General features: G+C 40.0%; 1 protein-coding gene across 1 annotated transcript; it reads left to right on the top strand.

Moving 5' to 3' along the window:
* Positions 1 to 27,611, top strand: LOC119895679 (septin-8-A-like). Its single transcript, XM_038708944.1, has 9 exons — positions 1 to 152; positions 363 to 558; positions 4,517 to 4,703; positions 11,670 to 11,831; positions 14,594 to 14,690; positions 23,830 to 23,998; positions 24,134 to 24,266; positions 24,683 to 24,852; positions 26,462 to 27,611. Exons 1-9 carry the CDS (start codon positions 17 to 19, stop codon positions 26,463 to 26,465), a joined length of 1,254 nt encoding a protein of 417 aa, XP_038564872.1. The 5' UTR covers positions 1 to 16; the 3' UTR covers positions 26,466 to 27,611.

Consider the following 27,611-nt stretch of genomic DNA (forward strand, 5'->3'; position numbering starts at 1 on the left):
TGCAACCAGGTTTTTTATGTTTGTTTGTGTCCCTCAGAATGAAGAGAAGCGTAGCCTGGGTTTGGGCGGACATGTTGGATTTGACAGCCTCCCTGACCAACTGGTCAGTAAATCGGTCACACAGGGATTTTGTTTTAACATTCTCTGTGTAGGTGAGTACCAAACGACTGTGTGTGTGTGACGTGTGTTAAAATATTACACAAGTAGCAACTGTAATATTTACTTGATTTGTTTAACTGTGACAAAACAGTTAAAGTGCACAGGCCTCCCACTTGTGTAAATAATGTCTGAATGCTGATGGGAATGAGTACTCCGCAGTGACTCTCTTTCTTTCGTCTCTCTCTACTTCCTGCCATCTACAGGGGAGACTGGTATCGGCAAGTCAACGTTAATGAACACTCTCTTCAACACCATGTTTGAGAACGAAGAGGCAAGCCATTATCAGAATGGTGTGTATCTGCGGCCACGAACATACGACCTGCAGGAAAGCAATGTCCACCTCAAACTGACGATTGTCGACACCGTCGGCTTCGGTGATCAGATCAACAAAGAGGATAGGTGAGGGTGGTCAAAAGTTAATTGGTGATGACTGACACTGATATGCATGTCACAAGATCCTTTTGATCAAAACCCAGACTCAATTTGGTTGACAAGTGAAAGTTTTTTTTTGTTTGTATGTCCAAGATGCAAATAAACTGTTTCGACAGGTCATTGCAGTGACCTGCACTCAGATCCTTTTTATTTAAGTAAAAGTACCACTACAACAATGTAAAAATACACCATTACAAGTTGTAGTCTAAATCATACTTAAGTAAAAGTACAGAATTATTACTGTAGTATTGTATTGTATATGACACTGTTAAATTGTTAATACTCAGACATTTTACTAGCTGGTCGAAGTGTTGTTAGTTGCTACTTTATATTCAGTTAAATAGTATAGACCAGTGTTTCCCAACCTATGGGTTGGGCCCCCTCCAAATTGTCACCCGATAAATCTGAGGTGACATTAAGGAAGATAAAACAAAGTTCTGCTGCACTATTTTATATTCATTTTGTGGACATCTATTCAACTGAAATCAGGTGAAAAGTTTGGAGGGGAAATGTCTCTTTGGAGACAGCGGAACTGCTAACAACTAATAGACATCCGAAACATTACAAGGGGCCCCAACTTACTGTGCTATTGTTAACAAGCCAAAAAGGTTGTTTAATCTTTTACAATGTGTTGTATTTTATAAGATTATCATATGTTTTATATGTAAGATCCCAATCTGAAACTACAGCTTTCAGATAATTGTAGTGTAGTAAAACGTACAATATTTCACTTAAAATGCAGTATAAGTAACATAAAATGGAAATACAAAAGTTAAGTACCTAAAATTCGTACTAATGTACAGTATATGAGTAAATGTGCTTAGCTGCATTCGACCGCTGAGCCATTGAGAAGCTTTTGAAATAATGGCTATATGACCCTTTTCAACCACATTTAGACGACACAGTCTATAAAACGAACCATGGTAAATCTCCCCAACAATTCCATTTACTGCCTCAGGAACGTTTTGATATAGTCTGATAAATGGTACTCCTTGTACCAGTCAAATTCTGTTCATCTGGTACTCTGAGCACGTGTGTGAAATGCATGCTTCAGTGTGTTTTCCATTTGACTCCTGTCTTGTTGTAACGACAGATTTTCCTGTCAATACTTAACCAAACCCATCCTTTCTATGACAACGCCATAGTTTTGCGCAAATTAGGTCAACGTTGCCTAGGGATACAAATGAGAGAAACAGACACAGTATCAGTCCAGATTTCTGCAGTTTGCTTTTCTCTGTAGGATGGAAATCAGAAGAGGTGGGACAGCAATAAAAAAGATATTTTTTTTTTTTTTTTTTTAAACATTCAGCTGTGGAATGAAGTGTGACCTAGCCAGCAAGCAGGACTCTCACGCCCTTTGATAGCAGCTTTCTCAGTAGGCTGTATAAACCAACATGCTGAAGGATAGACCCTGCAGCGGACTGTAAGGGCACACTGGGAGAGTTGATGCATTCCACAGAGACGATTGAAGATGGAGGACAGATGACTGTAAACATGGTGTTAGATAAGGGTATAGAATAGATTTCTTTTAACTTATGTCTCAGTCTGAGCTGCAACAAGAATGTGGGAAGACTTTCTGTTGAGAGTTGGCAAGATTACAAATACAGTCTGCTGTTAATTTAAGTAATTGGCAGGGATGTATGTGAAATATGGATGGCTATACTAGTATTGTTACAAGTTACTCGATTATAGGACAGGAGTTTTGGTAGTACATCATCAAAACAAAACCTGATTCAAGCCAGTAATTTAAGTCTAACACGTTGAACTCTTTTCCTTCAAGTGTACCAGTAAGGAACACACAAAGAAACAGCTGGCTATCAAATATAAAGAGCTGTCTCCATATAGCCCAGAAACTGCCCATTTTGGGCTTGTTGCTTGTAGGTGGCTCAGACTATGGTCTCACTTCTAACTTTTACTGTAGCAGGCACTTCTTGTAGACCTGATCACGTGGGTTGCATTTCGGTCACTTTGTAGCATTGGGGATCTCGGTGACTGATGTGATGTGACATTGATTCGGAAGGTGTTTCAGATGTTTGACAAGCAGAGGTGACACCAGCTGGAACCGATGAGGCTGAGGGGGTCGTATGGTGCCCACATACTGTTTTACAACGTAACATTTGTTTGGGAACCTCGGCAATGTCTGTTCACAATAATTTTTGAGGAATAAATTGGAGGCCAGGCGAGGCTGGTGGAATTGTGGAAAGCGAACAATTTATTGAACATCACACCCAGATTATAACAACCAAATTATCAAAAAAAGCAAATATATGTAGTATGAAAATGCCAAGTGGTGTCATGAGAATTAAAGCATGGCCGTGAGACTTGTATCTATGGTGACTAATAAACCACAACCTCACTTCAAAGATACTTCCATTTCAGGCTGCTATGATGCAGTTTATTAAATATGTGGCTTACTTCTAATCTCTCAAAATGAACCAAACAAAATGATTTAAAGCTGCAGACTCAAATAAACTGCCCCAATGTGGAATAAATCATCTTTTAAACTGTCTCATGACATGATCTCAGGCTGGTGACCATTTATGGGTTGAAAGACAGCACACAGAGACAAACTGTACAAACTGCCACGTTAACAAACATAAGATATCAATATAATGAAGGACATTTAATATTTCTTGACATTTAACTTTATAATCGCTGCAGTGAGAAAACGGTGCAGAATTTGTGACACTTGTTTTGACCCCTTATTGCTACCAGAAGTATGTTACAGTGCATCCCAATGGAAACCTAAGCTACTGTTGTGCCAATGTGTTAATGTCATCTTAGGAAAAATGATTGTATTCCTCTCCTTTCTACTGGTGGATAATGTTTTCCAATGCAGTGACCCAGGTATTTCTCTGCGAGGTGAATGCATTTTTAATGTAACTTCTGGTGAGAAAAAATAGGTGTGATGTTTAAATAAAAAACAGTTGTTTTCCCTGATTATTGGTTCATGTGTCAGCATAGGTCTCCTCTAGCAATACAGATCATACATGGTGTTGTGGTTAGGGCTGGGCGATATGGCCAAAAATGTTATCACGATAAAAACATTTCATATCATTCGATATCGATAATTATCACGATAAATGTCAAATCATTATTTCTTTCAAGTTTAAAGGCAAATTTTTGCCCCTGAATGAACATTGAATGGCCAGATGGTTAATTGTGTGGTTAAACTTTTCTTTATGGTCAGAACATGACAGACACTTGATGCCAAACAATGGATCACTTTATATATCTGAGCTAAAATAATTAGAAAAATTATGAAACAAATATTATTAGTAAATCTATTTGCGTCCCTCCTCAACAAAATAAACATCTTAATATAAAAAGGAAAAAAGTGCTAATTTGTTTGTGATTCTAATGAATTAAATAAAATATTTAAGGAAGATATATTGAATTTGTTTATTTTGTTATTGAGGAAAATTATATTGCGATACTTTATTGCCCAAATACATAGACATTTGCTTTTGATGAATTAAAATCCATTCAGAATTGTGTTGAATTTGACATAACGTTCTGGTTTTGTTTGTTTAGCAAAACTGTCAAAAGTTTGATTTTTTTTTTTTTTTATACTGCACATTCCTAATTTCTTTGATTTACTGGTGACAGTTTAGGCTACAAAGGCCATTGTAGTACTGTTAGAGAGGACAGAATGTTTTGCAGCCTCTGTGATTTGTTTCAACCAGACTTCCATAAGCCAAGCACAAATTTCATGCAGCACTAAGCTGTAGAGCTCTAAGCTGAGACCTTGGCATAGAATCAGATCACACAGTTACTGAAAACATAACTGTCTAAGTTCACTTCCCCAGTGACAAGTCTATATTTCCTTTTACATTCATTACCAGTGCATGAATAAGAAGACAAATATTTATGCTCTTACCCACAGACATAAATCCTTACAGTTTCTCTTTGGCTGTCTCCACAGTTACAAGCCCATCGTTGACTACATTGATACTCAGTTTGAAAACTATCTCCAGGAAGAGCTGAAGATCAAGCGCTCACTGTTTAACTACCACGACACAAGGATCCACATCTGCCTTTATTTCATCGCCCCAACAGGACACTCCCTCAAGTCCCTGGACCTTGTCACTATGAAAAAACTGGACAGCAAGGTACACACATCCAGATATATGCGGTGGTTTTCTCCATTGGCTAAAAGCACACTCACACACTCCCAGTCTGTTCCCATTGTCTGTGAATAGCTATCATTGTTGCTGAAATCCGACCTCCCATTCACTGTGACCAGTGTGCATTTCACTGTGACTTGGAGATCCCTGATCTTTTTGCTGGGGTGTGGACTCTCAGTATCCCAGAAGGGTAAAATACAGTTGCAGTGACTGCACATTTACATTTCATCGTGAAGGATTTCAAGAAAAGTTCACATGGCATGCTTTGGGATGAAGCTTTTTGGATATTACTGTGGAAAAGGTTTAGATTTTAACAGCTCAAACGTTTGGGAAGATCTGCTCTATATCAGTAGTTTCACATGTAAAAGGGCAAAATGTTGCCTGTTTTTTGCAAGTGAAAATGTTTGCTGGGTTGCAGTCCATCCAATTTTCTGAATTCCAATCTATAATATAGAAATGTTCATATAAGATCAAATAAATCAATTGGTCCGGCAGTGTGAGGCAGTGTTATACAGTAATGTAAATAAATTAATGTTAATTTCAAAACTAAAGTACATCCTCATCTCGAGTTCCGGTGTGACGCATTACTACACCAGTCAATAGTCTTTCAGTCATTCAGAGCCACATTGATTTGTGTTTTTTTTTGTTTCCCTTGTGCAAGTATTGTTACGCAGATTATTGGTAAGGGGATTTGTGTTTTGCCATACATCAGTGAGTGCAGCTCATTGGTGAGACACAGTCACTCGCTTGGCCTCAGTTAGACATCTTGTAGAAAAAAAATCTCTTCACAACAGCACTTGTAGCACTAACGTCTATACATAAAAGGTGTTGATACAGATGATTTCTTTCTGCTTGATGGCAAATGCACTTAGACATTCAACCTGTTGACATTTTGATCAAATGTTTTGTGAAAACTGCTCTGATATATGCAGCTGAAACCATTCAGTGTTTTTTTTTTTTAACCCTAAATCTTGGTTTCACCGTGTGGGAAGTGTGGAATTTCAGATATGCAAAACATCCTCAAAGCATCTTCAAAGCGCATGTTCACGAAGCCCAGAAGAGAATGAGCGACAGAGAGAGAGGCAGTTGTTCTTGTGAGCTGGTCAACCCTTATTGATGAAGAAGGTGCTGGGGATTAGGGTTTAGATGGTATCAAGATCTATATTTAATAATGTAATAATTATTACTGTTACTATTATTTAATAATTAATAACAGAATATAACTTAAGGTTATATCTACCAAGGGGCACCACTCTTGAAGCAAAAGAAATTGATAGTGAATTACCTAACTCAGTGTCCTTATATGTACTAGACTATTAATTTGGAATTTTGTGTGTGTCGGTGCGTGTGAGCACATGTGGTCAAAGAACAAAAGGTGTTAAAGCAACTTTAAGATGCTTCCTGCATCTGTGTGGTTGTTCTGAGGCCAAATTGTATTTACGTGATCTGTGTAATGGTGCCAAGTTAAAAGGAGTTAGTTAACATGCAAAGACTGTGTGTCTGTGTTAAACATACCATCTCTAACCAATTTACATTATCAAGTAATGTAGTTACATGATCTCGCTTTAACAATGATCCCAACAAAAAACTTAAATGAAAAACACATCAATATACATACGCAAAAGCTAAACAGTCCTGTGCTAAGCCAAGTTAATGTTGCAGATAAGCTATGTGAATCTATGTAATGCCCAGTGCGTTACCAGTCCATAAAGGAAGGAGGTTGCTTTGGTGTTGCTAGTTGTTAGCTAGCAGGTCCGTTGTGGATGGAGCCAGGCTGTGAAGAATTGTTTAGTTACAGTCTGTGTCGTGATACAGATCACATGATACAAGTTAAGATCACAAATGAACTAATTCACCTTTGGGAGGTCCCTGTGATCCCAACAAAGGTTTCAGGAAACGCAGGATGTTATAAGCAGAAATATGTATTGAAGCTCGGCCGAGGAGAATGGCAACAGCAGTGCAGAATTGAGGACACAGTGTAGTGCCAAACCAAATGTGAAGATTCCTTACTGGATCCCTTTACTGTCCCTATAAAGTATACAATGTACCCCCTACAAGGTACTTCCATAAGATGGTTACTATGCGTAACCATCTTATTGGATGGTGAACTCTAAGTCACGGTGGAATTATGAGGTCACATGTATTATAGCCTAAGAGACAGTCTATCTGCAAACATTTTAAGATTGAAGAACCACATCTCCCTTCCTGTCTAGGCAATGACTCATTCCCAGCTATTGTCATGCACCCATAGAGAAAGACAGCAGTAGGAACTATTGCTAGAGAGACAAGAATCATTCTATTTCTATGTCTGTAAGTCACCTCACGCGTGCCGTGTGTGTGACCTGTACCTCCTGCCTTTTTACCAACCTAGGTCCTCTTAGGAAAATGTATTCCTTCACAAGCACTCAAACTGGGAAAGTTGTATGTACATAACACAGTGCTATGTCTTTTTGTTAAAGTGTGTGCATTCGCTTGTATCATTTTAGGAATGTGTATGTGCTAGTTTACGTTCTCTCACCTTTAGGTCACTGATGACATTTTGTTATTTTGTACACACAATTTCTGATAGCACTGCTGTAGGAATGACAAGGTGGCAGCTTTGGCCTTGCTTGTGTTTGATGATGCAATAATAATGAGTCCAGAACAAAGCAGATGGTCAGCTTTTGACCAAAACCTGCTGGCTTACCTCTGCCAACTCCCAACGCATGGCAGCGCATTCTCTGCCAAATATCTCCCGATACTATTCAAAACAATAACCGATAATACTTCAGCCAACTGTCACTCTATAGCGACAATTGATAGTTTCATGAGGACTTCAGAAAAAAATTATTTTGTCATTGTTATTACACAGTGGACCAGTTTTTGGTGGCACTGATGTGGATTAAATTCACTTAACATAAATGTTCATTTAATATTTCACTTCATCAAAAGAGTATGAGAAAAGTATTTTGATTAATAGATTTTTGTATATTTTGTAATTTATTCCAATTGAACCTTATGTGTCTTATTCAGACACAAAAGTTTTGCTGAGGACCAACTGTATTTCTAAGGGAAAAGTCATGGTCAAGAGCAATAATAGGAGTACTTCTGTATTTTTTTGAGTAAACTAGAATACTGTTCAGACCTAAAAAGAAACTCGCACTAACAACAGAGAAGACTCCACATACAAAGGGCCAAGATCCAAATTCAGCACTTTTCCTGCTGTGATGTGACAGCGCTGACCACTGAGCCTCTGTGCTGTCTTTACTAGCCAACAGTGATCAAAACCTGGCATCCGACGTTTGCCAACTGTCTCCTGATACCATCCAAACCACCACAGCATATACGGCCAACTCTCTGTACCCCCTGCTTTGAAGCAAGACATTGTGGTTTACCTGAGCTAAATATAGTATTTTTATATATAGTATATGAACCACAATAAAGCAGTTGAGATAAATGTGTTTGCTATCGTACATCATCCTGCTATACTCTCCCTTAATGTAGAAGAAAGCAAAGCCCCACCCCACCTAAAGCTCCCCATCTGTTCACATGAACCAAACTCTTACTTGTGAACCTCCAGTGGTACATTTTGGTTGATCACAGGCCTTTTCCAGTTGCACAGTAAAGTACTTTTAAAGTATTAAAAGTGTAACATAACAGCAATGTTTGCACTTCTATTCAAAATGATTTACAGCATTGTCACTGAAACAGCAGACTGAGTTTTAGCCTGAGTGGCCAGGCCACGGTGAACACCACTCTGACCTCAGTGGCTCTGTCCCAGAAATCTTTTCACTATGTGAAATATGTTTTATCTGAAAGCAAACCAGTTTTGAGTGACCATGGTGTGGATGTGACACTGTTTTGCTTTACAGCCTTGATGGGGTTGCTTGTGCAGTTGTCTCTTCCTATATATAATACATATGTTACAGGCGATATTTGCAGCAGGTCAGAGTTAATTTTGATGTTGTATTTCTATAACTTCTGAGCTCTAGACGGCTACACGTTGACAACAGAAAGTGCCTGCTTTGCTTCTACAAGCCTAGCCTGACCAAGTCACAGATAAAAGATCATTGTTGATTCATCATACTGGTTATTTTTCAATGAACAGATACACTGTGTAGTGTGTAAAATATCAAACATACTTTAATACTTCATATCTTCCCAGACCCCAAAGTGACAGCTTCAAGTTTTTAGTAGTTTCCAAATAGCAATCCAGCAGTTTTAAAGGTCCAAAAGTATGAACCTATAAAACTGAGAGGATCAGCAAAACTTCACATTTCAGAAGCTGGAACTGGTGATTGAAATTTGGTGTTTAATTTCAATTGATCAACTAATCATTTCAGCACTAAAATAAAGTATGTGAGTGATGAAGTCCAAACCCTGTTACATTCTGGTTACTATGAACACATTTCATTGTCTGGAGGCTTTTCAGGAGGTGCTCCATATGTCATAAGAGTAGAATTAGGCCCACAGTACCATTTTTATACTGAGATAACTTTTGTCTGGAAACTTAGATAAATGAATAAAAGTAGCCTGTCTGCCAGATAGCCCCGTCACAGGAAAACCAAGGAAGTAGACCAGAAACAACTGTTGCCTCAGTCTGTAGAGTTTGCTGTCAAGCCTAGACAATGGTGTTTTTCTTGTAAATGTGGAATCAGCTCTCCCCACAGAGGATGGTTGAAGGCCCACCAGAGTGAGTGTGGTTTTTGGTGTTTGAAGGCAGGAAGAGAGATAAGAGTCAGAAGGAGGTGTCCTTTGTTTTAGATTAACATGTTTTTCTTGAATAGGAGGAAGTCATTACCAGTCCATAAATAGGAGGATTCAGTTCGTAGAGCTCATTTGACAAACAGGGACTGATATTTCCTACTAACCATTAAAATGTCTCATTATTTGCACTATAATCGGTCAAATGTACATGGGTTTTATCAGATTTTTTTTTTGCATGTTTGCACCAAATCAGATTTTTTTTTTGTTTTTAACTGAGTTGACAGGGAGGCGTGATACTGCGTGATGGAAAAAAAGACAGGTACATCATCTAAAAACAACAAGAAGTTAGTTATTATTGTTGGAATTTAAAGAGATGGTATTATGCTCACTTTCAGGTTCGCTAGTGTTTGGAAGGGAGAGGAGAGGTGTGTGCTGCAGCTCAGTGTTTTTCCACCTGTGTTTTTGAGGGCGTGTTCAACTAGTCGCTCAGCGAGCATTATGACACGTATTTTCATTGTGATGTCACAAGAAAGGGAAGGAAAGGCTGGACTACAAACGAGCTGTTTTCAGGCAGTTCAGAGCAGTGTCTGTTTCTGTGGGAACTCCCTTTGGGGTGGACTTTGGGCTTTTTCACTTTGCAAACCTAGTACATGCACAAAAAAGAATATATAACTCAATAAAGGAGAGGGAAAAAGCCAAAAACCATAATACAACCTCTTTAATTTATTGAAGGATAGCCCCTTGAGATGCTGCATCTCATTGTCAGGTGGGTCCTCTAACTCAAAAACATAGTAAACACATACATAAACAGAACATTATATAACTACATACTATACACATATACAGAGGATGGCACGTGGATCTGGCTTATCAACGTTGTCATCAGTTGGGAGTTCGAATCCGACTTAGGCTCTTGCAGCAATTCGCGTCAAATTCACACTCCCTTTTGGAGTATCCTGTACACATATTTTTATATTCAGTGTGACTTAAATATTCAGAGGATATCGTTAATTTGCCTAGAAATCATAGAAGAAAGACATTCCTCACAAGTTCAGAACTTTTATTTGAATGATCACGTTTTTAATCTAAGTAATCTAGTAGTTCGTGTCTACATCCCCTAAAACCCCGAATATATGGGACCATTACCATTACCACCATACCTTTTTCCTCCATCCCTTCATATACACATATTTGGCCTGTAAGATTTAAACACTTGTAAAGTAACAGAAATTTCAGGCTATGTGAAACATTTTTTTCAATGATTACCATATATGTCAACTGCTTTGATGCGGTTACTGCTACTCATCTGGCGGTCCTAGTTGTTTAAGACAAACACAGAGAACACTTTGGGAATACCCTTTGGTCAGCTGGGAAAAGCCGGTGGTGGGAAGTGAACAAATACTTCCAAGGCCTCCCTCCTCAGTGACCATGACAAGACACTCCCATCTGCTTCAATGGCCACACAAGTCTGCTGTCAGTGGATAGTGATAAGTGAACTTGGGTTGTTAAGTAAGGTTTAAAACATGATACTGGCTGTCCTGCTGTAAATTAATGATCCAAAAAAGTATGATGAGTCTTTAATTTGACTCCTAACAAGCTCTTGCTCTGAGGCACACTATGGAATTGACGAATGAATCTGTGGGGTTCCTCCAAGTTAGTGATTTGGGTAATGCAGCCGTAAAGAGGAATGCAGAAAAACTGTATGTTTACTTTTTGCACATCTGCTGCTGATTGGAGCCTAGTTTGTTTTCATAATCACTGTTTGTTTTATGTATCTGCCGGGGCACTGACTGAGCTTATTCACTGTACAGTTTTGCTGCATATGGTTTTGTATGCTTCCTCAGTCATATTTAGCAATGTACTTTATTTGTTTTTTTTGATTAGGTCTTCAGAATGTTTGCTTTAGCTTTATTCACAGTGATTGTTTGTGCCCCGCTGACAAAGGGAAGTTAATTGCTCTAATCAGTAATTCACTGAAAACACTGGGATGATTCTCTGCTCATCTTCTCTCATCATATTAAGCTCAACAGGAACGTTTTGTCCTGTCATGAATATACATGTAAGACCAGCCTTAACCAAACCATTACATAATAAATGTCATGTGTATGCTTTAAGACAAAGCATATTTTAATTATTACAGGAATGTATGTACATGTTTTGGCAGACTCAACCATCAAAAACAAGGACCGTGCTCTACACATGTAATATGTGTATTAATATATGTTGATACGAGTGCAATCCCCACTCTCTTTTTCTCATCCTTAGGTCAACATAATTCCCATCATTGCCAAAGCGGACACAATCTCAAAGAGTGAGCTCCACAAGTTCAAAATTAAGATTATGAGTGAGCTGGTGAGCAACGGTGTCCAGATATATCAGTTCCCAACGGACGATGAAGCAGTCAGTGAGATCAACTCCTCCATGAACGTGAGTTGTGACACTCCAATAATCACACAAAAAAATTCTCCTGCAATGGGTCTTTCTACCTTTTTACCATTTATTTTTTTGTGTTGAAGAGAAGGAAATGCCAGATGTGTTTTTTTGACACACATAGATGTGTTAAAAGGAAAATTTAAAGCATTGTCAATTTAGACTTTAGACAAAAAAGATATTGTCTGTAAGATATGTGTGCTTACAGACTTGTAACATCATGTCTATAGCGCCTCATGTGTTACACATCTGGTAATGTAGCAAGTATGTTGACACCATTTAATTGCTTTTAGCAATTCAGCATGTACAAACATTATAAATAGTTTTCCACAAAATCCTATGAATACTGGTTGTGTTTGATTGCACCAGTTCCCCATTCCTCAATACATCCTAAACTCAGCAAAAAAAGAAACGTCCTCTGACTTTCAACTGTTTTTTCTTTCAGTAAACTTAATGTGTGTAAATATTTGTATGAACACTAAAAGAGTCAACACCATAAGACATAAACGAAAAATGTTTCACAGACATGTGACTAACAGAAAGAGAATAATCTGTCCCTGAATGAAGGGAGGCTCAAAATCAAAAGTGCCAGTCAGTATCTGGTGTGGCCACCAGCTGCTTGAAGTACTGCAGTGCATCTCCTCCTCATGGACTGGACCAGATTTGTCAGTTCTTGCTGTGAGATGTTACCCCACTCTTCCACCAAGGCACTTGCAAGTTCCTGGACATTTCTGGGGGGAATGGCCCTAGCCCTCACCCTGCGATCCAACAGGTCCCAGACGTGCTCAATGGGATTGAGATCCGGGCTCTTCGCTGGCCATGGCAGAACACTGACATTGCTGTCATGCAGAAACTCACGCACAGAACGAGCAGTATGGCTGGTGGCACTGTCCTGCTGGAGGATCATCTCCGGATGAGCATGCATAAGGGGTACCACATGAGGGAGGAGGATGTCTTCCCTGTACCGCAAGGCATTGAGATTGCCTGCAATGACAACAAGCTCAGTCCGATGGTGATGTGATATACCGCCCCAGACCATGACGGACCCCCCACCTCCAAATCGATCCCGCTCCAGAGTACAGGCCTCGGTGTAACGCTCATTCCTTCGACGATAAACACGAATCCGTCCATCACCCCTGGTGAGACAAAACCGTGACTCATCAGTGAAGAGCACTTTTTGCCATTCCTGTCTGGTCCAGCGAAGGTGGGTTTGTGCCCATAGGCGGCGTTGGTGCTGGTGATGTCTGGTAAGGACCTGCCTTACAACAGGCCTACAAGCCCTCAGTCCAGCCTCTCTCAGCCTATTGCGGACAGTCTGAGCACTGATGGAGGGATTGTGTGTTCCTGGTGTGACTCGGGCAGTTGTTGTGGCCATCCTGTACCTGTCACGCAGGTGTGATATTCGGATATACCGATCCTGTGCAGGTGTTGTTACACGTGGTCTTCCACTGCGAGGATGATCAGCTGTCCTTCCTGTCTCCCTGTAGCGCTGTCGTAGGCGTCTCACAGTGCGGACATGGCAATTTATTGCCCTGGCCACATCAGCAGTCCTCATGCTTCCCTGCAGCATGCCTAATGCACGTTCACGCAGATGAGCAGGGACCCTGGGCATCTTTCTTTGGGTGTTTTTCACAGTCGGTAGACAAGTCTCTTTAGTGTCCTGCGTTTTTAGAACTGTGACCTTAAGTGCCTACTCTCTGTAAGCTGTTAAGGTCTTAATGACCATTCCACAGGTGCATGTTAATTAATTGATTATGGTAAATTGAACATGCATGGAAAACATTGTTTAAACCCTTTACAATGAAGATCTGTAAAGTTGTTTGGATTTTTATAACATTATTGTTGAAATACACAGTCCTGAAAAAGGGACGTTTCTTTTTTTGCTGAGTTTATAATAAAAAGAATTTATGAACTTGATGGCAGCGCATGCTTTCCTACAACTGGTTTTACACTTTACACTTTCCAAATAAACCAGATATTTAGAAATATTGAAATAAATATTCATATAGCAATATAATTAAACACAAGCTTGTGACTCTTGCTCCGGCTGCAAGTGCAGAATATTTAGTCTTTTTTAGTTATGATTTTATAATGGGGATGATGCATAATCACTGCGCTCAAGCACACACCCACACATGTACCAATGCACAAACAGTAAATGCTCACATGTACAGTATTCCCATCTATTTATAGTCGGTTACATCAGCGCCCACACTCACCAGCTTGTTCCTCTGAGCTGCAACCAGCCAGCTGGTTTCAAGTCGCCACCCTAATTTTTGAGGTTGCATATCGGGCATGTTTTTCCCATGATGCCTCACTGTCAATCCTAACGAGGCGTAGTAGCTCTGCGAGCAATAAGAGAGTGTGTGTGTGTGTGTGTGTGTGTGTGTGTGTTTAATCACTTCAACAAAATACTGAGCCACATGTTAAACAGGCCTCTGGTGTGGCTCGTATGTCAACATGGTTAGACCTTTCTCTGGTGTGGTTTGGTTGTGAAAGATAAGAGAGACGACGGCCACAGCGAAACACACTTTATTTGAAACTTAAACAGTTTTATTAGTCCTTTTTGTTGTACATGATAACTTTATATTTGTATCTAGTAAAACTTAACTTGTTAAATGGTTGTTGTGTTGTAAAGTAACTAGGAATTATTTTTTTCTAGTGTAACGCAGAAGAAAGAGGTAGCCGGCTCCTGGTAATGGCTGTAGTTACACTTTTGACCTCTTGACCTTTTTTAACACTAACCTCTTTTCCTGCAGGCCCATCTGCCTTTTGCTGTGGTTGGGAGCGTGGAAGAGGTCAAAGTGGGAAACAAGACAGTGAGGGCCAGACAGTACCCCTGGGGTGTTGTGCAAGGTGAGAACCATTCATAAGCCTGTGTGTGTGTGTGTGTGTGCATGCGTGGGTGCGTGGCAAACACAACAGTGAGTACATGAAGAGGTCAGTGGATGTTTAACTGCTTTCTCTTGACTGCCACAGAATGAAAGACAGAGGGAGTGCCAAGCTGTGGTGTTTGCACAATAGTGTTAATTGTGTCAGCCATTTTAAAATTTAGTCCTGTGTCAAATGTCCTTGTTAGTTTTTGTCATATGTAGTCCATTGTATACTATTTTTTTAATCAAGTTTTAGTTGACTAAAAGTCTGGGTATTTTAGTCTGATTTAGTCCAAAGAAAATCAAAGTATTTTAGTCTATTTTTAGTCATTAACCATCATCTTTTCTAACTCAATAGTATAAATTTGATTAGCATTTTGCTCTAACCAAAATAGAGATATTTATCATTTTAGTCTTTATTGAACTCATCTTACATAAAGATAAATTGGTTTGAAAATTTGAATGTTAGCTTTGTTCTTACCTCAGTTCCCGGTGGTTAGCCTTGATATGCAGCTTCAAGTTCGTAGTGTTTTTTCCAAAAATCTTATAACTTAATTGGTTGCCGTCTGATATAATTAGGCACTCTGTTTTTTTTTTTTTTGTCTGCCTCACTGTATTTGAAATGGGACCAAATATCTAAGCACCTCTTTCTTCCTAGCATGTTGTGTGCATCACCAGAGTTCGCATCCTTGCTTGTACAGAAATGTTTTCCTCGCGCAACAGGCGTCGCCCCGATCGGCCAGCATTCAAAGCACAGGAAGAAAAAAATACCGCTGAATGAACACACTGTTCAAGGGAGAAAATATGGCCTGTAATATTTTGTCTCCTCATTATACTGACAAAAACAAAGAGATTTTTTCAATGTTTTAATTTTATGAATTACATTTTAGTCTGGTAATTTTTTGTCAACAATATTGCATGTTTAGATAGTCAGTGTTTAAGTACATTTTCGCCGTCTCGTTTAGTCACAGAAAATAAGGTTGTTGACGAATATATTTAGTTTAGTTTCGTCTGACGAAAGTAACACTAATGCACAAGCATTAAGGCTCAAGGGTATTTTAACATTTCATTAACATTTAACATAAGTCATGAGACAACTATTTAAAAAAAAGCTTTAGTTTCCCTCGCTTCTAATGAAGCAACAGAAAGGCTTTGAAGTAGTATTTGCATGTGTCATTGTACTCGCAAGATGACATGTTTGACAGCTTAGCAGCATTCACAAATACAAAACCAGGAGGTTTGTAGTTATAAGTAGTTTTAAATGTTTGCCCTGTTGACTATGTAAATGATGCTGGTTTGTGTATCCACTAGTTGTTGTTAGGTTGCTAGGTTACAGGTATTAAAGAGGTAAATGAGGTGGAGTGATACATGTAGAAATATGGGAGGAGTGCTTTATCGTGAGCACTCATTTGAATGTTTTTCAACTAGTCAACGCACAATGTCAGTACTTGAACTATGGCACAGGCTTTATTATGCCATAATATGAGCGTGCAAGGATTTTATTGCATTGCGAAAGAGTCTGAAAGTGGTCTTGGGTGTATCATTTTTGAAGAAGTATATGTCTCTTTCCGGCCTCTGCAGCCTTGCACTGTTCACTCCACCTATACATGTGGAGGTTAAGTGCCAGTACACGTGGATTAGAAGTGAGCAGTAAAAACTAGACCTGTGAATAATTAGTCGGTTGAAAGACAACTATTTAAACTTTTATGATCAATGAATTTAATTCAAAAGTATTTAAGTAATTATTTAAGGATTTGCTGCTTTTCTGTGTCAGCAATTTAAAGGCTTTGAATGAACTTTTAAAGGGTGCTTTTTAGAACTTTTTGATGTTTCATAGGCTAAAGGATTAGTCAAGAAATTAATCGTCAGTTTAATCGATGATGAAAATAATCAGTAGTTGCAGCCCTAATAAAAACCTCTTACAGCAACCTGCACTCTTAAAGATTTACCAAACAGCACTTAACCCTACACAGAAGCACATCTGCAGGAGAATGAAGGAAACATACAATTAATTTCCACCATTGAACTTTGCAAATATCATTTTGGTCGTGCTAATGTCATCTTTCTTACATTTTCCTGATACCGTCTTTTCATAGAAACAAAATTGAATCATATGACTCATCATCAATTGAATAAACAGTGTAGGATCTATTTGGTACCACATGCTGATTGTTTTGATTATGGAAAAACGGCACATAATAATATAACTCGGCAGCTGAGCGAGCATCTATCAGTATCCATGGTGAAAGATGTTTTCCTGCTCATTGCAGAGTGGTGAGTGCGTCCCACAGTTTGCCTGTTTATTTTTACCCTCCCTGTTAATGAGGAGTGCCCTCCACAGCTGCGTGCTGCACAGACTCCATGCAGAGTGACACTGCGAAATGAAGGGCGAGTGGGCAGAGATTGTTTTGGGAAATTGCCAGTGTGTGTCTTGTGATGTGTGTCTTTTTTTTTGTGTGCTTGTACTGTTTGTTTCTCTGCCTGTGTGTGTGTGTGTGTGTGTGTGTGTGTGTACATGGCGTCCATATATGCTCGTGTGTCTGCGTGCATGCATTGCCCATGGAGACATCGCCTATTGTGTTGGGGGTCTTGGGATCTGTATTTCCCACAGCTCATTCCCCTGTACCTTGTCAATGAGAGTAAACATCTTAATTTAATGTCACACAGAGTTGTGCTGTGAGAATATTACTGCTCAGATGGGAGTTATCTTCTCAGAGAAGCTATCTCTCTCTCTCTCTCACTCCTTCCCTCTAGCCCTTTCCTCTCTCCATTATCCCCTGACCATTCTCATTCCACAGCCCTCAGAGGACACTATGGATATTTATAAAGCCTGCTGTGTGTCTCCTGGGGACGGATTCCTTTGGACTCCATCAGTCACCATGAAGTTATAGTCCAGTACAGTAACAGACAGAGTAGTGCCATCTGTAAAAAGTAATCTCGGCTTCACTGTAAGCCAATTACTTTGTTATTTGTCTCCATCGCAAAAGTTGCATTCCTAATTTTGTGACTCTTTAGCAACATTAAACAGCTGGTAGATATCAGTTGAAAACAGGTCATGAGGCTGATGTTGTTGATGCAAAATGCTGAGCGTAGAATGTGAAGAATACATGGGTATGAAGGGGAAAAGCAAAGTAAAGATTCATAAAAGCACAAGATGTTATCCTAATGCAAACAAAGGAGTGCTCACACTTCCCAAAATGAAAACAAGAATGGAACCAGCTGGCACTCTAATCAGTGTTTCCCATACATAGGCTTTACTTGGGCGGGCCGCCCAGGTAGATTAACAGCCGCTCAAGTAAATTTGGCCACCTATTTTAAAGTCGTTCTTAATTGCAGCGCTGCGCATATTCGCTCTGCACATTCTCTCTCTCTCTCTCTCTCTCTCTCTCTCTCTCTCTCTCTCTCTCTCTCTCTCTCTCTCTCTCTCTCTCTCTCTCTCTCTCTCTCTCTCTCTCTCTCTCTCTCTCTCTCTCTCGCAAACACGGACAACAGACTCGTCTGTGAATTGAATGGTTGGTATCATAAACACTGCTGCACAAATCTGTCCAACACAAGGCTGTCGATGTTGGTGACCCATCTTCAAAGCAGTTATTAGCAAGCATCTAAGGAGCCTAGCTAATAAGGATAGCTATGTTAACTATGGAAAACAGCTGTCGAAGTTAGCACGCTGTATAACTGGTAGTCTACAGGTGCGTTCGAGATAACTGGCTGACTTTCGCTGACTTGATCGATAGAAACAGCGCCGTCAAGTCAGACACAATCTACCTCTGGTTGACTGTGTGAGCTTAGAACAATGATCAGGCTTTGCTCCCACGAGGTCTAGTGACGTTTTGCAGCGCAGGTGTTGTGCCAAATTCTACGTGCCTGCCGTCAATTGCATACACCTCACGGGAGGTAACGCTTTGTCATACTGAGAAAAGAGGTGGATGCAAATTTCGGTAGGTAGCCTACAATACAGTGGGGGAAATAAGTATTTGACCCCTTGCTGATTTTGCAGGTTTGCCCACTTACAAAGAATGCAACAATCTACAATTTTAATCATATGTACATTCTAACAGTGAAAGACAGAATCCCAAAGAAAATTCCAGAAAATCACATCATATGAATTTATAAAAATTGATAACCATCTGATGAGGAAAAACAAGTATTGACCCCCTACCAAACAGCAAGTATTCTGGCTCCTACAAGCCAGTTAGTCTTTCTTTAAGACACAGCCCCAATCCCAACCAATTATCTACATCAAATACACCTGCCTCACCTCGTTACCTGTATAAAAGACACCTGTCAACACCCAAACAACCAGCATCAACATCAGCACCATGGGCAAGACCAAAGAGCTTTCTACGGACATCAGGGACAAAATTGTTGATCTGCATAAGGCTGGGATGGGCTACAAGAGAATCGGAAAGCAACTTGGAGAGAAAAGATCAACTGTCGGTGCAGTTATCAGGAAATGAAAGAAGCACCACACCACCGCCAACCTCCCTCGGTCTGGGCCTCCACACAAGATCTCGCCTCGTGGGGTGTCCCTGATCATGCGAACGGTGAGGAAACATCCCAAAACCACAAGGGGGGAACTGATGAATCAACTGAAGGCAGCTGGGACCACAGTTACAAAAGAAACGGTTGGTAACACACTACGCCGTCATGGATTGAAATCTTGCAGCGCACGCAAGGTCCCCCTGCTCAAGAAGAAACATGTACAGGCCCGTATGAAGTTCGCCATTCACCACCTGGACGACTCAGAAGAGGCCTGGAAGAAGGTGATGTGGTCAGATGAGACCAAAATAGAACGTGTTTGGAGGGCAAAGAACACCGAGTACAACCCAAAGAACACCATCCCCACCGTCAAGCATGGTGGTGGCAACATCATGCTTTGGGGGTGCTTTTCAGCCAAGGGGACGGGACAACTCCATCGTATTGAGGGGAGGATGGACGGGGCCATGTATCGTGGAATTCTGGACCAACATCTCCTTCCCTCAGTGAGAGAGCTGAAGATGGGTCGAGGATGGGTGTTTCAGCACGACAACGACCCTAAGCACACCGCCAAAGCAACAAAAGAGTGGCTGAAGAAGAAGCACATCAAGGTTCTGGAGTGGCCTAGCCAGTCTCCAGACCTGAATCCAATTGAAAATCTTTGGAGGGAGCTTAAAATTCGAGTTGCCAGGCGACAACCTCGGAACCGGAATGATTTGGAGGCTGTCTGCAGGGAGGAATGGGCCAACATCCCTGCCGAAATGTGCACAAACCTTGTCACCAACTATAAAAACCGTTTGACATCTGTGCTGGCCAATAATGGCTTTTCTACAAAATATTAACATGCTGTTTGTCCAGGGGGTCAAATACTTGTTTTCCTCATCAGATGGTTATCAATTTTTATAAATTCATATGATGTGATTTTCTGGAATTTTCTTTGGGATTCTGTCTTTCACTGTTAGAATGTACATATGATTAAAATTGTAGATTGTTGCATTCTTTGTAAGTGGGCAAACCTGCAAAATCAGCAAGGGGTCAAATACTTATTTCCCCCACTGTATCTGTTTTGCCGATTTGTGCACTTCACTTGTTAAGGTCCTTTTAGGACACTTTGCTGTTTGAACGCCACATGTTTTTGCTGAATCTCAAGAAATGGTACTTTTACTAAGTGTAATAATATATTACACGATTCTTAACGTTCATAAAATATATACTGATCATTTATCACTATTGATGAACCCCACAAAGAATAGTATAGCGTTTAAAACCAGAACTTTAGTGCAGGCATGCAAAATTCAGCATATGTTGCTTTAGGCTTTTAATTCAGGAAAAGTTGATTTGTGGACTACAAGAGTTTTGTCATATTCCATCATTAAGGCGGTAGGAAATAATATCCTTATTGGATGATGCTGCAGTATTATTTCTAGAGAAGAAACTGACATTGTGGGTTTAAACAACAAATGATGAATCGAATTATCTTATCAGCCTTGTCCATCATTGTCTCACCCAAAAAAAACACCCAAAAAATCTGGACTGATGGGATGTAGAACAAGCAAACTCCTTTTACTTTCAGTCAGGCCTGCTTGTATACTGATGGCTCACCATTCATACAACTTATTTTGTCACAGTATCTGAGGACAGGGGCAGAAGAAGACAGAAGTCTCAGTGTTTTACTACACTTGGCTGACTGAAAAGAAGGCCTGTGTCAATGGAAACAGTTTGTAGATGCCAGATGTCATATAGATGGGTTATGGTAACCTCTCGAAGAGCCATGGGAAATTTCCATGGACTTCAGGGAAGACAGAGGAAGGACTGTCTTCTGGTGTGTGTGTGTGAGACTGTGTCTCTGTGTTTATCTTCCCTCAGGATCTTGATGCACTCTTATCTCTGAACTCCAGACATCTGTGGCATATAGCAGACCCCTGGTATTTCTTCTCTGCAAGTGATTCTGTGTTTGTTCAACTGTGCACACATATTGTAGTGGGTGTTTGTACAATACAATATGAACATGGATGTTAATCACTGACTTTGCATTCAAGTTTTTGTGTTTTGATTACAGCATTCGTTTAGTTAAAGGCTAGGCAATATGGTAAAAAAGAATATAGCTCAACATTATTTTTTTCTAATATCAGCATCACGATGATATGGCAAATAAATGCAATTGATGAAATTGATGTTCAGGACAATATTCAGGACAATTCAGTACAGTTTTCTGCTTTCACATTAAATCTGACAACCTTCTTCACATATCAAAACATTATAATCACTTTGGTTATCCCCTGACTTTCATTCAGCGCCACCATCAGGTCAAAATTTTATTCTAACAGGGCTGTAAACTCTTTTCTTGTTACATAATTTTTCTGTACATTATTATCTCACCCAAAACTACCAGATATTGTAACATTATTCACCATGTAGCTTCAGAGCACCTACTACCATATAGATACTCATGTTTGTCTACCACTGAAAATATGCTAGTCTTACTAAAAACACAGGAGCAGGTGATCAGCCTGGGACACATGGATCATTTTTATGGGTGGGGAGATGACCAAGGGGCCAGTCTGCTACAGAACATAGTGTTTTCATGTACATTTTGGTTTTGCACATTTGTCTATTTCCATTCATTTTTAATAACTGCAGATTTATTTGCAGCCATGTCCCCGTATTTTAAGCTGGTGCGTGTCCATGTATCTGCAGAGCTCTGTGCCCGGATATCTTAAGGGCTCAGTGCTGCAGTCAGTCAGAGGATTGGCCCTCATTCAGCCCTCAGTGGGAGGCCGGTACAGAGAGACTATTAGATTCCAAATGAACAGGCAATTTCAGTTGCCTGGGTGCAGCCCCAGAGAACAAGTCATTTCTGTTTTTAACATGTATTTTTAAACTAATGATGTGGGGTCAACTAGCGAATTTAAGTCAAAATGACAGTGAGTGATTCAGACGCTACTATTTCACATCTTTTTAAAATGTAATTTGGGTCTAAAAGCATTAAAATAGACGAGGCTGAGTAAGTGCTTATTCATTTGCTTTTTTTGTTCCAGTCTAATGAAAGAAAGTCTTATTTCTATGGGTGGGATCCTTTTGACAGTGCGTTTCTTTGATGCTACGTTGTGGCTCTCTATCATGCACTGCAGGCTGCTTTCCCAGCATTTCCATTCAGGAGAAGCTTAATGCCATGCTAATTGGGCCTTTTCCAACATCATTAGTGCTGTATGTTTATATGCTCAGAGCTCACAGCTTGTGGTGGTATTTAAACATAACATACACCCCATTCTCCACCACTGCTATCTCGGGGTTCATGGCATATGCTCCTGCCCCTTAAAGGCCACGTGCCTTCACTCTGCATGTGCCCTCAGCCACCACACACACCAGATCTGAGACAATAGAAAAAGCTCTTTATTGCATCTTTCTAAGGTTTGCTGACAGGTTGATCACATTAAATACAGGGGAACATTATTTCCCCTATGACTACATATGACTGTTAAAACGGGTCACTGTAGTTTTTCCAAGAATAGCCAACTGGTGTATCAAGTTATACGCTGAACCACCGCTGCTCTTGGTTGTGATCCAGGTTTTCAGTACTTGCAGAAATTTGGCACTTTAATGTGCCCTCTTTTAAAGATTGGAGCAGATTGAGCATATCAAATAATTTGTAGTTTTCCAATTTTCCACATAGACTGTGAAGGCATTATCAAGTCTGTAAATGGGGGGAAAATAAAGTCAAGAAGGGAAAACTTTATTTTCAAAGGGAGGAGGGATTTTTCCTGGTGAAAAAATGTGTTATAAAAATAAATATTTCTAGACCTTACTGACTCTGCTGGCTTTCAATCATACTGTTATATATTTGGCTGATATGATCTTAACAGCCATTAACTTGCATTCTGTGTGCTATTAAAAGATATCTCAGCATTAACTTGGTGAACCCTGCAGAGATCCTTTGGCTGACTATTAGCAGCCTATGTGTGGCCATATTATCACCCACTTGTCTTATCAAGGACCAGAGGTTGATTCACAGTACAGATGAGTTTGGTCAGCATTCAGGCACTCTGCCCACTTGCTCGTCCCACATCAACTTTTTTTTCGAACCTCCTACAGAACAACAAAAACAATGTTTTAATTTCCAGAACAGCCATATTGTTGCGATCAGAATGGAAATGATGCCCAGTCATTCAGACATCAAGCTAAAGTGAAGTTGTTAAAAGGCTCAAAAATTAGAATGAAAAGTGCAGAACATCTCCATTTTATCAACTCCTGTCTGTTGGCAAATACGATGGATTTACTTTTGATTTAATGGAAGTATGCTAAATGTGATTTATCCGGTGTAATTTGTTTCGTCTTCTTCACATTCCTGTAGAGATGTGGTATGATTTCCTGCTTTTGAGAGAGAAATGGAGTGGAAGGGAGGGTAACTGGGTGACAGATGGGGTGTTAAAATAAGTTGGAAGCAGTGAAAAAGCCAGCACAGAATGAAAGCGAGAAGCGAAGTCTCAGAACTTGAAACAGGACATGACTGCACATTTGTCGCTCTGACGCTGGCTCAAAAACCAGTTTGTCAACTCCAAAGCGTAATTCTATCATATATTGGAAATAACTAAGATGATCACTCGAAGTGCAACTGCTGTTCTAATTCTGGTGTGTTTTCCCTTTAGTGGAGAACGAGAGTCACTGCGACTTTGTAAAGCTCAGAGAGATGCTGATCAGGGTCAACATGGAGGATCTGAGGGAGCAGACCCACGCCCGCCACTATGAGCTGTACCGACGCTGTAAGCTTGAGGAGATGGGCTTCAAAGATACAGATCCCGACAGCCAGCCATTCAGGTAGCGAGGGGGAGAGAGGGTGCATGCACACAGAATCCAAAACCACAGACCTACTCGAAGTGTCAACAGCAGGGACAATACCAAATAATATATTCCTGTTTATTTTCACCCTCTCCTGTCTTTTCTTCTCTCCAGTCTACAAGAGACGTATGAGGCCAAGAGGAAAGAGTTCTTGGGGGACCTGCAGCGTAAAGAGGAAGAGATGCGACAAATGTTTGTCAATAAAGTAAAAGAGACGGAAGCAGAACTGAAAGAAAAGGAGAGAGAGGTCGGTCTCAAGTAAAGTTATGGTTATAAATACAGCATATTGCATGGAACGACAACTTCAAGCTCTGATTATTTGGCAAAAAAGCAGCACCTCAGGCAGAAGGTCAGAATTTGTAACTGCAGCTTGTTGCACTTTTGATGCCATTAGATAATGAATAAACTTGTGCTGTCTGGTGCTTGCAGATATACGTATAAGGCAACAACAGATTACACTTTGATCCATTTTAAATATAAGAAATGATGATCAGCGTGGTGATAAATTAAATCCAGAAAATGGATTTGTGTTCCCATTCTAACGACTGGGTATCTTTTTCTTTTCTGTCCTTAAATCTCTTGTCTCTCCTCTGTCCTCCTACTGGTTGCCTGCTGCCCTTTGTCCGTCCATCACCACCACCACCCCCGTCTCCTCCCTCTCAGCTGCACGACAAGTTCGAGCAGCTCAAGCGGATGCACCAGGAGGAGAAGAGGAAGGTAGAGGAGAAGCGGAGAGACCTGGAGGAGGAGATGAATGCCTTCAACAGGAAGAAGGTGGCAGCCGAGACGCTCTCCTTATCCCAGCCCCTCAAGAAAGACAAGGACAAGAAAAAGTAAGTCCATCTCCCCTTTCTGTCACTCACTCTGCTCATTCTTCTTTCCATTGCAGGAAGCAGCTTTTTCCAACCCTACTCCTTTCTTCAACTTATCCTGTTGTCTTTTCATTCTGTGCCTTAAATCCTGAAATTGTTTCCTTTTATGTATGCTGGCTTCTCTTGCTTCTCTCATCCCTTTCTCTTTTTGCTCCAACCCTACAAGTCTTTAAACAGGAGGTTTGCATTATGCTAAGTCCTGAGGCAAAGTGTCACATCAATGAGCCTTTTAACTGAATGCGGTGTGCAGTTGCCGTACCTCCAGTACACAAGAATTTCAGCTATTATGAAGCCCTGGCAAGTGTTAAGGAAACTTCCTCCCCTTTTTGTCCTGCCCAAGCTTCACATTTCCTGTCCTTTCACTCTTTCCCTTTGCCTCGCTCTAATTATTCGGGATATTCAGGGAGGAGCCGGTGAACTCACTCACTTAGACGATCGAAAGCTGGGCTTATAAATAGGTGATGCAGAATAGAGAGCACACAGGGTAATACAGATTTTCAGTTGGGGTATGCTGATCGTGCATAGACACACACACACACAGGTTATAGCTACAGAACAGGCTTGTCGTGTTTTATCGCTACACATCCCACAACTACAGATCATGTATATTTCAGTAATGTACACTATGTGGCCAAAAGCATGTGGCCCGACCTGTTCATCAGGACTATTTTTCCAAGTTTGGTGTATAAGATTGGCTTGCACGAAGCCCTGACTTCTCAACCCTATCCAACACATTTTGGGATAAATTAGAACGCAGACTGTAGGCCACACCTTATCACCCAACATCAATTATCAACAGTAATGCTCTTGTGGCTGAGTGGGAGCAAATCCTTGCAGCCACGCCCCAAAATCAGCAAATTATTCAGCAGTCACATTATGGGTATAATGCTCAGATAGTTGCTGTGCAGCTAATGTATGTAGTTTTTTTCTGCAGCCATCTCTTAGATATTGGATGTTGAAGGTCACGTCAGCCACCACTAAGGAAGAGTTTTCAGAAAGGGGAAAAAAAAAACTGACGCTGAGGCTGTCTGGGAGGTTTGAAATAATCTGAGAACGTATGCTAAGCTTCGGACAGTGATCTGCGGGGATGTGAACTGTACAGGACTTGTAGTTAATGTAGTGATAGTCATACCCTCTTAAAATCTGATGATTTATGTAAGGACGTGTGGCTCCATCTTGTGGCTGCTTATACACTTTGCTGTCAGTGCTGCTGTAGGAGACTGATCTTCCATTTTGTGGTTTTGGTGAAGGATATTCCACAGATCCTTTGAGTTTGCTTTTAATGTGAATTATTTACTCTCTCAAGTCTAAAACTTTGTTACACTTGAGGAAACATTGTTGATATTAAAATCTAGCAATTCAGCATTTCAACGTAGTTATGACGGCTCACACTATTGTTTTTCTATTCACGAACACTGACACTGGTAGTATTTATTTTAACTCCAGCACCTTTTTGCTACTTTATTAGTCATCTGTAGAAATAAAATCTTTAATAATCATTTATTATTTCCATGAAGCAGTTGTTTATTCATTCAATTTATTTTGTTTATTGTTTGTCATTGTTTTTCAGTTAATTTATGGCCGCTGTATACCCTCCCACATACGACCATGGATTTGTCCTCCATCACCATAGCAACGACACCACCTGTATTTGTTATATTTGTTTTGTTTTTTTGTTTTGACATTCCATCTTGACATTGTGCACATGGACCAAAGACACTGAGGATGATGATGATCATGATGAAGCCACAGGGAGAAAAGAGTGAAAGCTGGTGAGAGATAATGAGGAAAACATTTTCACTTGCCAACAGTGGCCCTTCTCATTTATTCAGGATCTTTCATTCTATGTTTCTTTTATTGGACACTTTATATATATATATGTTATGCATTTTGTTTTTCTATGTTGTGATTTAAAGATTTTCTTGTTGTTTTGTGTTTTGCCATCAACCATTCACACAGAAACAAGAGGTTCAAGCCCTTCAAACCTTTTGGTACTAAGGTATAACACAGTGGGCAAGTCATTTGAAACCGTTCAGTATGTATTTAAAAAAAAACACGTAGGGTGTGCTTGATTTTGAGGACTGACATTTAATTGAATATATCTATGAAATCAAGCCTTTCCTAAAGTTTTTTTAAATACTGGAGCTGTTTGAAATGTTGACCAGGTGTGGTTTGTCTGTTAACCTTTTTGTAATCATCATTTAGATTCAGAACATTTCACAGTAGAATAAGTTCCAATAATACCTTAAAATAGTATGTCAAGCAATAAAACTGAGTACCTGCATATTGTGTATATATCACTGCATATACATAGGTACTGACGACCTAAAACTTATTCTTAAGTCTTAATAAAATCGTATGCAATATTCTGGTGCTGTTTCATATTAACTCAATAAATGTATGTGAATATTTTCTAGAGTTTACCCAGTTTAATATGCAAAATGTACTAGTTTTTGAATATGATATAATTGTAACAAGCACATATGACGATGTACATTGTCCATAAGTAATGTAACTTTATTGTAAACCATGAGTGAAGCCAGTGTTGTGAAAGTGGAAACACACACAACATGAAGCCAGTATATATACAAACACGGAGGATTCAGGAAAACATACAAGCCTCAGCTCGCTGTTGGAGAGTTTACATTCAGAGATAGAGAATAGAGCAGCTGTATTTACTGTCTGTCGTTGGAAATAAATGCAAACCCCTTCCCCTCTTT

Source organism: Micropterus salmoides, unplaced genomic scaffold (assembly GCF_014851395.1).
Source record: "Micropterus salmoides isolate LMB-PRFRI ecotype aquatic unplaced genomic scaffold, ASM1485139v1 Ms_hic_scaffold_9, whole genome shotgun sequence".
Classification (NCBI taxonomy): Eukaryota; Metazoa; Chordata; class Actinopteri; order Centrarchiformes; family Centrarchidae; genus Micropterus; species Micropterus salmoides.